Source organism: Schistocerca americana, chromosome X, assembly GCF_021461395.2.
Source record: "Schistocerca americana isolate TAMUIC-IGC-003095 chromosome X, iqSchAmer2.1, whole genome shotgun sequence".
Lineage (NCBI taxonomy): Eukaryota > Metazoa > Arthropoda > Insecta > Orthoptera > Acrididae > Schistocerca > Schistocerca americana.
The window spans coordinates 765,459,486-765,474,528 of record NC_060130.1 but is presented as its reverse complement, the minus strand read 5'-3'; the positions used below and the strand labels follow the sequence as shown (position 1 = coordinate 765,474,528).

General features: G+C 42.7%; 1 protein-coding gene across 5 annotated transcripts in view; it reads right to left on the bottom strand.

Annotated features, from left to right (window-relative positions):
• The window catches only part of LOC124556772 (LIM domain and actin-binding protein 1), a 222,180-nt gene that overhangs the window by 17,977 nt on the left and 189,160 nt on the right, over positions 1–15,043 (bottom strand). For all 5 annotated transcript variants that reach the window (XM_047130782.1, XM_047130783.1, XM_047130784.1 and 2 more), the window contains one exon: positions 6,232–6,388. In XM_047130782.1, the coding sequence (XP_046986738.1) occupies positions 6,232–6,388 (157 nt within the window). The remainder of the gene's footprint in view (positions 1–6,231; positions 6,389–15,043) is intronic.

The following is a 15,043-nucleotide window of genomic DNA, read 5'->3' as shown; positions in this document are numbered from 1 at the left end:
CAGATTTCAAGCAGTCATCTGAAGACTAGAAGATGAATAAAATGTTGCAAAGACATCCATAAAAAGAGAGCATTGGACAGGGCTCCTCACTTTTGACACTACAGTGTTGATCACTACTACAAAAAGAGTAACAGTTAACATGCTTCACTGAAGGACACAATTGTCCTTGTTATGTGTGTCTGAGAATATACAAACAACTCTGAACCTAAAGTACTGTCCCGAAAGGAAGGCTCAGACTCTAATAAGAAAACACCTCAGAAAGCCCCATTCATGCATTTGTCAGATGATATTATATCTCCATGTAGTGTTATAGGCCTTTTCAATATCCAAAAACATTCCTGTCAAGTGCTGGCTACACAAAAAAAAAGCCCTTTTGTATCACCACCTTCAGGAGCATTTGCTTGTGAAGTGTAGATCTGTACTTACAGAAGCCATAGTGAAGCTGACTGAGAAATTTTCTGGTTTTTACAGTCTGTATTAAGTGGCAGTTAATAATTCATTCCAGTGTCTTCCCAGTATAAACGCTAAGTGCAAAACTGCAAAAACTATTTAGGCTGGTGCAATCCTTGGAGAATTTCTGGAGGTTGATTTTGGTTGCTTACCTCCAAGAATCAGGTGACTGTCTCTCAGACCAGATTCTCTTTAAAAGTGTGAGGAGGTAGTTCACTGACTCAATAGTCAAATCTTGCAACATGTCATAGAGCACTTTGTCTGGTTCCAATGTTGTACTGTGAGCCACAGATAGCAATGCTCTAACTCCATACAAATGAGGTGATGTTACTGGAGCTTAAGTCCAACCACATCCTCTCTGCTAATTTCCATCTGCATCACAATATGGACTCTTTTATTGGCATTTGATGTAATTTGTACAATGTATTGCACCATTCACTGGGCCACAGCTTCTGGTGTAATGCTTAGAGCACAATTGCCCTGTATGGCCACTGCAGTGCATACCTTACCTTTACCATCAATCCTTTTCCTTGACTTCCATACCTTTGCTGATGTTGAGATATGTTTAATGGACTCTAAAAAGCCATTTTTACTCTATATGATAATTTTCTGAACTTCTCAATGAGCAATGTGAAAGACAGTAAGGTTGTCTCAGCAGATGGGCTACATCAGAACTTTTGTAGTTTCACTCATTTGTCCCTGATGGCTAAATGACATTCTTGACCAATGCTGTCAGCAGATGGGCTACACTGAAACTTTTGTAGCTCCATTCACCTGTCCCTGATGGCTTAATGGCCTTATTGGCCAAGGCTGTCTACAGAAGGGCTACTTTGGAGCTTATGTAGTTCCACTCACCTGTCCCTGGTGGCTGAATGGCTTTCTTTGCTCCACACGGGGACTGGCCATTTACCAAGGTTAATGGATGACTTCAAGATACAGCCCTGTGAGTGATCACAGTTACGTACTGTACCATGTTCTGGATGTTGGAATGCAGCCAGATTCTGTTAAGAGTCCAATTGGCTTTATTTATTACCCATATAAGTGGTTTGGTGGCAGATACTGATGTATCTTGCACATGAATCCAAAGAGGGGAAATGGTCACTAGGGAGCAAGTTCTCCACTTCTTCCCAAAGGACAGTATCAGCTAACATGGGGTGGAAGGTCAATAGCAGCTAATAATCAATTTTTAGCAATGAAATGTGTCACTTTCCCTCTGTTGAGGAGGCAGACATCACTTAACAAGGGGAACCTCTCCACTATTAAACCACTAGTGCATCTGTATATAGAGCCCCACTGCAGAGGAGGAAGAGATGGGGGAGTTTGTAGATGAGGTCCTCACAGACTTCATAATCCACAAGTTCATGAGATGGGATACAGGGTGCACACAGTTATTCTTAAAAGTATGTAAAAATGAACAGCTACTGCTTGAAGGTGGATGGCGAGGGTTACAAGTTCAGAACAGCATATATTGTTGATGAATAATGCCACTCCATGCATGGCCCTCCCACCATTTATATCATAGTCTGATGGTTTGAAATGTATCTTTTTTATGCATAGGCACAAGGGCCTATCCTTTGTGAAAAGTTTACCTCTTCCACTTACGTTCTTAAACTGTGCTGACTTGAGCTTCATTTCACTGAGAGTGGGAGTAAAGAAAGTTGAGAAAGCAAGAGGGTTCAGAGCCTTATATTCTCCTTTTGCATTGGTATACACTTTAATTTCCAGAATTTCCTTTTCTTCTAAAAACACTGGGAAATACCTGCTCGAAGCAAAGTGATTACTCAAGCAGTTCTGGCATTGAGCACAGTGACCCTACTTCATGGGTGTCTTTTCTGCATTTATCACATGTTTCCTTGCCAGCATATTCTAATGCAGTTTGATCATATCGTTCATCTTTATAGCACCACTTTGGACTCGGTACATAAGGCATTACCTTCTGTTGAATAAATCCAACTTTGATGTGATCTCAAAGATAGGTGAAATGAAAGTTAGCATGAAAGTGGCAGCTTTCTGCAGCTTACCATTCACTCTCATCATCATATTCCAAACTCAGTCTCTACTAAGCTACTACACCCACAACCTCTACCCAACGGTCTCCCCTTCCTCCACACTGCAACTCCCCCAATCCACTCCTCCACATCATCATCATCATGCACTACATGAACTCATCCTCTCTGGTGCCTGCATGTCATGTCCTTATCCCATACACTTGCTGCTTCTCCCTCCAACATTTCTGTCCCACACACCTGCTGCCACTCCCGTTACATGACCCATCCAGGAGCTAGGAAAGTGTTCATTCCTTTTTTGCATGTCTGTTGAGGAATCAATGCTTGCACTGTACAGTGAATTGTCTCCTTTACTCGTGAATTTTGTACATTCCGATGTCCTTTCTCTTCCCCCCCCCCCCCCCCCTTGCATTGATAGCTAATGTGCGAACAAATACTCTCGCATTGCAGAGCTATCCTATAGCCCTCAGCACAATTTCTTCCTGCACTTTCGTTCCCCAGACCCACACCTTGATATCCATAGTTTCCTTTACAACCATCTAACCCCTTCATTTGTCCATTTCCCATGTCTATTTCCCATATTTATGCTGCATAGAAAGGTCTTGTCTCCTATGAATGTGATGCTCTGTTGCCTCACTGGATCATGGTTTTCAACACAGGTCTTCATCTGCAGCATATTTTTCTCCTGGAACCTTGTTTTTCAATATATGGGAGGAAAATAAACTGGGGGTGGAAACCTGTGTCCAAAACCATCATTCACCAAGGCAACAAAGCATCACATTCATAGGAGAAAGCTTTTTTACATAGCAGCTAGCTCCACCTACTCCACTGTTGATTATGGCAATCGGTCACAATCACTGGACAACAAATGACATTGTGAGACATTCCACCTAAAGCCATCAGTATACAAAGCTACTTTTGCCGCCAAAGATGTGACCTAGTGGCAGGCACCAATGCCTATAACTTCAATGCTCTGTAGCGTCATCAGATGACATTTGCGGACACAGGCTCCTATCATCGATTTCCTCAAGACACCCTCTACTCCTCGTCAAAGTTTGTCAAAACATTTCTGACACCCACCCAGCCACACACACACACACACACACACACACACACACACACACACACACACACAGGGTGTTTATAAATTAATTATACAAAAATAACCTTAAATTGTTTAAAGGGTGAATGACAAAAATATACTCTTGAGATCTCTTCAGGTGTTGTTGCTTTAGTATAGATCTACTTATGTGTGTGCAGAGCTTCTATAGCTCAAATAATCTGAATGTTATGAACTTCCAAGGTATACAGGACATAGAAAATGAACAAGACAAAGTTTGCCACACAATGTTCCATCCCTCCTATACTAATTCTTTATTGCTTTATAATGCTTCTTGTCAACTGCCTGACTAAATCTACAATAAAATTCTTAAATGTACAGAAAGTACTTCTGCTCAACATTTATTGCTTTCCCTGCCTGTGCAAAGTGACTGGTAGACAGTTGGTCCAGTAGAATTTTTAAAAGTTATCAAACTGTTCATCATGTTGATGAGTGTAGTGGCACGGTACAAATTAAATGTTGCATTATGTTTATGGAACACAGTAGATGCTTCCTAAAAAAAATGTGGAAATAATAAAACACATAATAGCTGATGATAATTCTGCAAGGGTACATGGTGACAGCTATTCATTTTTGGATGGTATTGTCAACCAGACTGAGTTCCTGCAGAGAAACATTACAGGTGATGAAACTTAGGTTGTTCAGTTTTTCTGATAAAACAAGCAGAATTTTGATGCAAATTTAAATTGATAATATCTGTAGGGAAAATGATGTGCATGGTATTGTAACAGATAAGGCATTCCTACACATTTACTTCCTGCCCAGAGGTGGAATGCTGACACTGAATTTTGCTGTAAAACAACTGCAAAAAGTGAGACTCATAAAAAAAAACCACTACACTTTACAAATAAGCATACCAGCAGAGGTATTCACATTCCTATTGCAATCTGAGGCATTTGGGCGTTTTTAGGCAATGGAAATTGAAGATGTATTATGTATGCCACCAGTACAATCAACAGAAGAAATGTCCTATCAATGAAACAGAGAGGCAAAAACCTGTTGCTGTGCTCCTACATCAAGCCAACATATTGGATGTATCAGTATGGCCATTTGGACCTTAGGGTGGCCTTCCAGTGCTGTGAGTGTGTTCTGAGGATCAGGACATGCTCATTACTGCATACAACTTTCTTTTCTAAACTGTTTTCACATACGCACCATTATGTGTGCATTACAAACTGTCCTGTTCAAGACAAAATATTGCAGTAAAGGACCTCCAATACTGATCATTCTACATGTGTGTCACCTTTCTGAACTCTTTATTGCTTATTTTTGATGCACATCCTCTGTGTTTGGAACCATTAGGGCCATTCATTCTGGGTGCCTCGCCACTAGTATTGGTGTAATTAAGAGTACGCAAACTATAGTGATGTGTAGTTTTCTGAATAAAAACACTGTTCTGAATCATTTACAAGAAGAGACTGGAAAATATAAAAAGTACATTATAAGAGAGACAGTCAAGAATGACCAAAGAATGAAAGAAAGGGGCAAACATAACAGTCTGTTGATCAAAATGTCAGATGGCATAGTTGCAAACAATAGAAAACTCTGACTAAAGAGTGTTTATATATTACATTACCAATTTGTGTAATTCACACAATGAAATGGAAACATCAGTAGCAGATTGCTCATCCAATGAAACAGACATGTGGATAAAAGATGGATAGGTGTATATCCTTCTGAAATATTGCCATAATAAGTAGCTAAAGCCAGTTTAACATATGTAAGAAGAAAATCACTTAGGAATGATGAAACAATGATGGATGCCATAAAAGTGGCTTCCATGCCAAAATTCAAGAACAACCACTGAAGTGTTTCTTTGTAAACAGACAGAACGCTAGGAAAAAAGACGGGAAGACAGTCAAGATTAACTATGAAATTATAGTATCAGACAACAAATTTATGTACCTAGAGCAACCAAAATATGATAAATTGATTGGCACTGATAAAAATAAAAATGGCTTTGTGTTCATCTGGGAAATTAAATGACAAAAAATAAAATCTCAGTTTACATGAAAGAAAGCCTATAGCCAATGAACACTGGGAATTAGAGGCAACAGCAGAAACATGAAACTTAAATATTCCAACCATTTTGAACTTGAGTATAATCTACATCTTCATACATACTCCACAATGAAATCTGATAGTAAGGACATAAATTAGTAAGAGGAAAAACAGAAATTGAGAATGTCATTGCAGCTATCATGAAATTAAAATAAATGTGGACAGAACACATAACCAGACATCAACAAGCATAGACTAAAGAAATTCCTTATGATAAGAAACAACTTAGACAATAACCAAATGAACATGGGATATCAGCATGAGGATAAAAGCAAGGTATATTTTTACACGTGAAGCTTAAGATCATGGTATAATGAATCTGAAAGATGCATTACTCAGCAGTGGATGGAAACTGAATGGTTACAATAATAATGACTCTTCAAAGTTAATTTCATGTATTATGGATTTAAGACTTTTCAAAGAGACTATTGATAAAATAGGAATGAGGTACAGTTGTGATATATAAGAAGTTTAAAACTGCACAGAATTTTCTGTTATGTTTTGCAGGTAAATCTGTATGTAGCAAATGACATTAATGAGACATCAGTATGCTTGATGAAGAGGTACAAGACAGATGAAGCAATGAAAGCTCACCTTCAGGAATGTCCTCCTTTGATGCATTTTCTTCAAGTTGCCTGAAAAGTGACAACATTTTGCTTGTTGTTTTGCTTCGGACAATTTCTTCCTCAATCTTATCATCACTTCTCACAATATTTGGATCACGATAAACTTCTGTTTCAGGATAGTCCTCCTATTTACAAAAAATACAGTTATTGAGACACTTTAAATAAAATGAATTACTTCTATTCATTAGATTCAGCTGGTAATAATTTCATAAATTAATGATAAACATGTTTAGTTTTAACAAACATTTCAATTGGTAATAATTATGGTCTTAGTACAAAAAATAAATATGACCATAAATTCTGGATTTCGCTATATATGTTCTCAAAATCTTATTAAACTTTTATCCTTCTCCAGCTAAGCAGTCTTATTCATTTTTCTTTGGTACTGGATATTCAATATCATGCATAAAATATACTGTGTCAGCAATTCACTTCCATATCATAAAACATAGAATCATTTTCATGTCTAATCTCTGTTTCCTCACATATTCCCTAATTTTTAAAAGTGTCTACAGAAAATATACTAATAGATACTTATTTTATGTTTATACAACCTCAGCACATTAATTTTAATCTGTTTCCCTCTGTCCTCCTTTGCCCAGTAAGTGAGCTTCCTGAATGCCATTCTCAACCTTTCTGGTGACTACATGAAAACTTATGTCTGTATCAGGAGTGGACAAGACCTCTACATGCGTGCAGAGGTCTCGCATGCATGTTTAGTAACACTGTTCACGTTTACGTCGCACTTCACTTAGCGTAGACTGGGACTGTGTCCTAGGCATGCCCGATGTTGACTGACTGGGCATGGCCTGTGCTGCCGGAGTTGTTGTTGTTGTTATGCCGGCAGAGGTCGTGTCCGAATTCTCGCGTGCCCTCTGGTGGACGGGACTCTACTTGCAGCAACTACCGTCCGTAACGCGCCGTGTCGATGTGCGCCTCTCGCGATCTTTCTGGTGGCTACTGCACTCCTCCTCCTTCGAGGGGGTGAAGCCACTGTGATCCACTGCGTCGGAAGGTTGAGCGTCGGGCAGGAGCGATGACCTCCACATTCATTGGAAGGCCGGAGTCGAGGGGATCTGCCAACCCTTGAGCCGGAACCTTCGAATACGGCTGGAAGTGACCCACATGAAGAGGCCCCCGTCGTCCCACAACCGGAGCCCGGGACAGAACGGGTGACAAGCTGTCGAACTCCAGATCCTGTTCCACCTCTGGAGGGGCAAGACCCAGTGGCGGGGACGATGGGGAAGGGATGACCACAGGTGAATCAGCCTCCTGAGAAACTGGGCCTGCGAGGGGGGCCGGCTCTCGCTGGGGCATCGCGGACGATGGCAATGCCGGTGCTGGAGCTACTGGAGGCTGCCAAGGCTGAGAACCAGCGCAGTGCGGCAGAGTCACAGCGGGGAGAGGCGGTAATGTCCCCTGCGAAACCAACACAGGTGCCGGCAATGGGGAAGCCAGTGTCCGAGAGGTCGGAGGGTGGGTGCCCAAACGTGGATGTAGCTGATTTTGGTGACGACGTACCACCCGGTCCCCCGCCTCCAAGGTATAGAGCTGGCGGCCATTTCGGCGCAGGACCACCGCCGGTGTCCAACGTGGATTGCAACCAAACCCATGGGCCCAGACCGACATACCCAGTGGAAAGCCAGGTACTCCGTTTTGCAAAGACTGGCGAGGACCAGGTCGGAGGAGGTGCAGCAGAGTCCTAGGTTGACGCCCATGGAGGAGCTCTGCGGGGCTACGTTCTCCCATTGGTGTGGTCCGGTATGCCATCAGGAAAAATGTCAATGCTTCCTCTGCAGGAAATTCATGCACATACTTTTTCATCTGTGTCTTAAATGTGCGCACCATGCACTCGGCTTCCCCATTCAATTGTGGATGGAAGGGGGGAGAGCAAACGTGCCGAATACCGAAGCGCCTACAAAAATCCTGGAAGGTCTGCGAAAGAAACTGCGGTCCATTGTCCGAGACCAGGGTGATTGGCAGACCTTCCACAGAAAAGATTTTTGCTAGTGCCTGGATTGCAACTTCTGAAGTGGTTGAGGAGCAGCGAACCACATATGGGAATCAGGAATAAGCATCAATGACAATGAGCCAAAAGCCATTGAGAAACGGGCCTGCAAAATCGATGTGAACACGTTCCCATGCTTGGGTTGCCAGCGGCCATTAAGAGAGCGCTGCCCTGGGAGATGCCTGTTGGCTCCCACACTGGGAACAGGCGGCCACCAAGTGCTCAATTTCTCTGTCAATACCGGGCCAGTACACATGTCTGCGAGCCAAGGTTTTAGTACGGGAAACACCCCAGTGCCCCGCATGTAATAATGTGAGGACCTCCCTTCGTAAACATGCAGGAACAACCACCCGAGGAGCTGTATCATCGGTAGCCAGAAGGAGAACTCCTTCCAAGAGTGAGAGGCGGTCTCGTAGAATAAAATAATTACGAAGAGGGTCCGAGGCCCGGCCCGGAGGGCAGGATGACCACCCCTGCTGAATGAGGCGAACTACTTGCCGGAGAACCGGGTCAGCTGCCATTTCCCAGGTGACTTGAGAACTAGTGATCGGGAAGCCATCAACCGCTTGGCGGGACGCCACATCCAAATGAAAACACATAATCTCCTCTCGATTGAACGTAGGATCCGGGCCCACCGGAAGACGGGAATGAGCGTCGGCGTTGGCATGCTGTCCGGTAGGGTGAAAATGAATGTCATAATGGTACTTAGAGAGGAACAAGGCCCAGCGCTGTAGTCTGTGGGCCGCCCTATCCGGAATTTGAGAGGCAGGGCCAAATAACGATATTAACGGCTTATGGTCAGTGATTAACTGAAATTTTGTGCCATACAAGAAAGGGTGAAACTTGGTAACAGCGTAGACAATGGCCAAAGCCTCTTTATCCACCTGGGAGTAATGGGCCTGCACGGGACTAAGAGTTTTAGACGCAAACACCAGTGGTTGCTCGGAACCGTCTGCATTGCGATGGGCCAGGACCGCCCCCACCCCATACTGTGAAGCATCTGTAGCCAGGACCAACGGCTTATGGGGATCAAAAGTAGCCAAACAAGGCGCTGACGTGAGGAGGCCCTTCAACGAGGTGAATGCTCGCTCGCATGCAGGCGACCAATCAAAAGGAACACCCTTGCGCAGAAGGCAGTACAGGGGGTGGGCTATGGTGGAAGCCCTGGGAATGAACCGGTGGTAATAGGCTATCTTGCCTAAAAAAGCTTGTAACTCTTTCAGCGAAGCGGGCCGAGGAAGGTCGACGATACCTTGGACCAAACTTCCTAGTGGCTGGATGCCGTGCCGAGAGATGGTGCAGCCCACATACTCAATGGATGGTTGGAAGAATTTTGACTTATGCAGGTTGCAACGCAAGCCCACAGACCTGAATTTGAGAAAGAGGGTGTGAAGGTTGTGCAAGTGTTCCTTCGTGCTGCGGCCTGTGACAATTATGTCATCCAGGTAATTAATACAATGAGGGATTGTCGACGTGACGTGCTCAAGATAACGCTGGAATATCGCCAGGGCACTGGAGATTCCGAAGGCCAACCGCTGGCATTGGTAAAGGCCAAATGGGGTGTTGACAACCGCCAGCCGTTTGGAGACCTCATCAAGTGGTATCTGATGATAAGCCTCCGAAAGATCGATTTTCGAAAAATATTGGCCTCCAGCCATGGCGGAGAACAATTCATCAGCACGAGGCAAAGGATAGGTGTCCACCACCAATTGGGAATTAATGGTGGCCTAGAAATCGCCACAAAGACGTAATTTTCCTGAGGGCTTCCTTACAATAACAAGGGGCGAAGCCCACTCACCAGAAGAAATGGGAAGAACGACTCCTAGGGCTGTCAGCCGGTCTAGCTCTTCCTTTACCTGAGGGCGGAGAGCCAAGGGAATCTGCCTCGCGCATAGAAAACGCGGGCGAGCCGATGCCTTCAACGTTAAGTGAGCTTCAAAATCTGAAACACGCTCCAGGCCCTCCTCAAAAATATCTGGAAAGTCTGGGATCAAAGATTCCAATGATTGATAGGGAACGTCTTCGGAGACCAACTGTATGGTGTCAGCGATAGAAAACCGAAAGCTTGAAAGGCATCCAGGCCAAAAAGGTTAGCGGAGCTCGCAACACTGACAACAATAAAAGTAATAGGCCGAGTGATTGATTTGTAAGTCACGTCGGTAGTGAATTGACCCAGGAGGGGAATTAACTGTTTACCATAACCGCGTACACGCCGGTAAACTGGCGCCAACGGGGGTGATCCAAGGTCGGAATAAGTTTGTGCATTCAACAACAAAACTGCCGCGCCCGTATCTACTTGCAGTTGTAACCGGCATGACCGAACCAACACCTCGATAAAGAATTTGCATGCCGATGCGTTGGAAGCCTGGCCCGATGAAACTTCCTGAATGTCAACGTCCATGTCCTCTGTACCTGCTTCCTTCGATTCTTTTGCGGCTGAGCGGCAAACTTTAGCAATGTGACCTTTTTTATTACATTTGCAACAAATGGCCCAACACTGGGGGCACGCTGACCGATCATGATGTATATAGCACGACGCACAGGACGACAACAGGGGCCGGCAGCCGGAATTCTGTTTACGCACCGTGCGGGAGCGGCCGTAACGGCTGGATTGTACCACTCGCACGTCGTCCACCCCGAACACAGTGGACGCGGCCGCGCCGCCCTGAACCGCTGCAACGTCGCACCACGCTTCCATCTGTTGACCTACGGTGTGAGAGACTTCATACGATTGACCAATGGACAGGACTTCCTTGAGGGAAGGGTCTTCTAACTGCAGGGCCTGTTGCCAGACCTCCCTATCAGGGGCCGAACGAACAATGAAGTTGCGTACCATAACGTGGGCATACGACTCTCGCGACTGCTCCGTGACAAAATGACACTTGCGACCAAGACCGTGCAGGGTAGCGGCCCACGCCCAATAAGACTGATGGGGCTGTTTCTTGCATTGATAGAACTCGACCCTAGCCGCCACAACATGCATGCGGCGGCGATAATATGAAGACAGCAATGAACACAATGTGTCAAAAGACAAGGACGAGGGTTCCTGCAACGGCGCTAGCTGCCGCAAAACTTGATACAGCGAGGGAGATATCCAAGACAAGAAGAGAGCACGACATACCTCCGCATCGGAAACATGAAACGCCTGGAAATGCTGCCGAAAGCGATGTTCATATGCGTCCCAATCCTCCGCCGTCTCGTCATATGGGAGAAAGGGAGGAGGGAACAGCGCTGGAACAGATGGCGTGGAGAGCAACGCCGGAAGCACTTGTTTCATGGTGGCCATGAGCTCCTTCTGCTGCTCAACCAAAACCCGCACTAAATCCTCCATGCCGTGGAGAAGCTGCAAAACTGGAACAACGACGCAACACACGAAAGAACGACCCTACTCGTCGCCAACTGTGTAGTAACACTGTTAACATTTACGTCGCACTTCACTTAGCGTCGACCGGGACTGTGTCCTAGACATGCCCGATGTTGACTGACTGGGCACGGCCCGTGCTGCCGGTGTTGTTGTTGTTGTTATGCCGGCAAAGGTCGCGTCCAAATTCTCGCGTGCCCTCTGGTGGACAGGACTCTACTTGCGGCAACTACCGCCCGTGATGCGCCGTGTTGATGTGCGCCTCCCGCAATCTTTCTGGTGGCTACTGCACATGTGGATTTCTCCCATCTGATTGCACACATCTCCCACAACCACACCATGCTGTCTTAGTGGGAAGATGGGGACACTATGATCCAACACATTATATAACAATTTAGTCATTCAAACAACACTGAACAGCTTGCATGCAGCTTGGTTTCATATTTCTGACAACATAGATAATAAATGAAACAAATTTTAATGATTACTTATTTATTTTTGGTTTGCTGGAAACATAATAAAATTTATATTTGGTGCAAACTGCTGGCACACAGGCAGATGCAGAGAATTTGGCAGACTTTCATCAATTAGGCTACCATATAATCATGACTTATTTAGTTTCATAATCAAGAAACATCTTTCACACACATATATATTGAGTGAAACACTGAAATCACATTTGCAGACTTGTTATGGAGATGTGGATATGGTTTTCAAGGAAAACTTCATACAACATAAAATAATTTGTCTTTTAAGTGGCAGTATGGAAAGGATAGATTGCTACTCACCACAAAGGAGGCTCTGAATTGCAGACAGGCACAATGAAAAAGAATGCTTTGTCTGAAAGTTCAAATATTTCTAGTGTTCTTTTTTACTGTGCCTGTGAGGAACTCAGTGCCTTCTCTGTGTGGCAAGTAGTAATCTATTCTTTCCATACCCCTATTTTTTCCATACTGGACTTTTCATTGTTTGATTCTGTCTTTTACATGGGAATTACACACACACACACACACACACACACACACACACACACACACACACACAACTGAAATGGTAATAAGTTTCAAAAACCACTCAAAAACAGACTGGTTGTCCTAAAAATGTTTAGAAAACTGTTCTTTGAATGCTACAAGCAATTCTTCAAAATTAACATTTTCTTTAATGACAGAATGCTTCGGAAAATTGACAGTGTTCTTTGTCAAAAGCTGCTGCTTCTAGAATTCAATATTTTCTTAAATGTTTTACTGCAGACTTGTATAATTAAAAATGTGAGGTCTGCAGTCCATTTCATTACAGTTTTTCTAATTATGGTTCTTGCTTTCTGTTTTCCTTCAGAAATTCAACAACAATGGATCTTAAATCAGAAGATTGTTCCTGACATGCCCCCTGATTTAACCACTGTACTTCACAGTAATATAAACTGTTTCCATATTTTTCATTCAATTCTACCAAAACTGGTGAAACTGACAAAGTATAATGTGTAAAACTTCAGAAAATTTACTATTCATACCATCAATTTCATAACATTCTCCATGCCTACAAATTTAGCACAAAGAGCATCTTGATGTGCAAAACTATACCACACACAAATAATCAATTGATTGTTGTAATTTTTTTCTCTTTCATTGTCAACTATATCTTTAAATTGTTGATCCATGGTACTGTAATCTCATTCTACAGCCAACTTGTGATACCTGTCAGTTACGTGACTCTAGAAAAGATACTGAAAATTCTCATCCTTCTCTTTAAAAAATAACCTTGATTTCGATTCATTTTTAAAGGCTGTGATGACAGTTTGCTAGACTCCCTCTTTTTGAGTAAAGAGCTGCTGGACCTTTCAACTTCCTTTATACCACAACAAAACATGAAGGATAAACAGTGCTGCTACTATGATTCTGCTGAACTGAAGAAAGTCATGTCGACTGAAAAATGCCACACCAAATATGAGAAGACACTGAGCTGGGAAATGAAATGTCCTGCACACCAAGGAATTCTGGGAAGGACCGAGCAAAGCTGAGATGTACCAAATAGTGTCGAGACAGGCTGAGCCCCAGAGTGTGCAAGTGAATCACATTACGCATCCGTGAAGTTAAATTTTGCTCACCATGGCAAACCCTGTCGATATGAACCATGTTAACCTCCCATAATACCTCCACTTTGATAGCTACAGCCCCTTCCACTTGACACATCTTCACTATTATCCAGCCACCTGCAGATGGCATATTTTTAATATTGAGTGATCTCCCTCCAGCTATGCTCAAGTCCTTGATAGACAAGATTCCTCTTGAAACTTGGTTTAAAAGCAGATTTTCTGTGTCAAAGCATCTCTGCACCTTTGTCTCCCTTGCACATCACTCAATATCATCAGAACTGCATTTATCTGAATATTTATTGTCATGCCTTGACACTGTGTTGACCAGCTGCTTAGAAGAATATCGGGCCTAGGAAACTGGCCATTTATGTTGTTATTTAAAGAGTTACTGGCACACATGTAATTGATGTATCTTCAAGAGTAATACATATTAAAGAAAAGACCACACTTCAAGACTTATTTTTCATATTTACTTTAGTTCTTTGAGAGATTGAAAATTTAAAAATAGTATAATTAGCCTTAAAAAAGTGAGGGGAGTTATTGAACAATTTCTTCCACGTCCATTTCCAAAATTTCTTGCTCACTCAACAAACATGGCATATTTGTAGCAGAATAAGAGCAAACTGTGAAACCTAATGAGCACATGTGTGAAACTATGTCAATGGCATCATATTGGCTCAGCAATTTGTGAGAGCAGCTGTTACATTCACTAACGTTTCTTTCAGAATAATTTTAGAAATTGATAACAGAAGGCAGCACCAGTCAAGGGACAAGTGGCAAGATGTCTGTACATTGTTCATATGTTCATGTGTTTATTTATTAGCCATTCAGCATGTTTACCACGCAATTGGCTTCGTCAAAATACATTTTACATATTTGATATAAGTATAGTTGTTACTAATTTTTACATGATACATTATGCATATATATACATACATCTTTTTAGTAGTTAGTAATTTGTACATTTTACCCACATCATCATTTTACGTATACATAAATACATAAACTTCTTACTAATCAGACAATTTCAGCAATAATAATTATACAGTTTACAGTCAAGAATTAATTATATGGTTTTACACATTTAGTTAAAGATAGTTACATTATTTCATTGTTTATACATTCCTTTCAAATTACTTCCAAGATATTCTTCAATTGAGTAATATGCTTTATTTTTGAGCCATGTGTCTAATACCTCCCTAAATTTAAAGTGGGTGAGGGTTTTGACAGATTGTAGCAGCTTATTATATAAATTTGGACTTAGGTGTTTGTCGCTGTTGTGTGTCAGTGACAGCCTAGAATACTCTATATCAAGCATG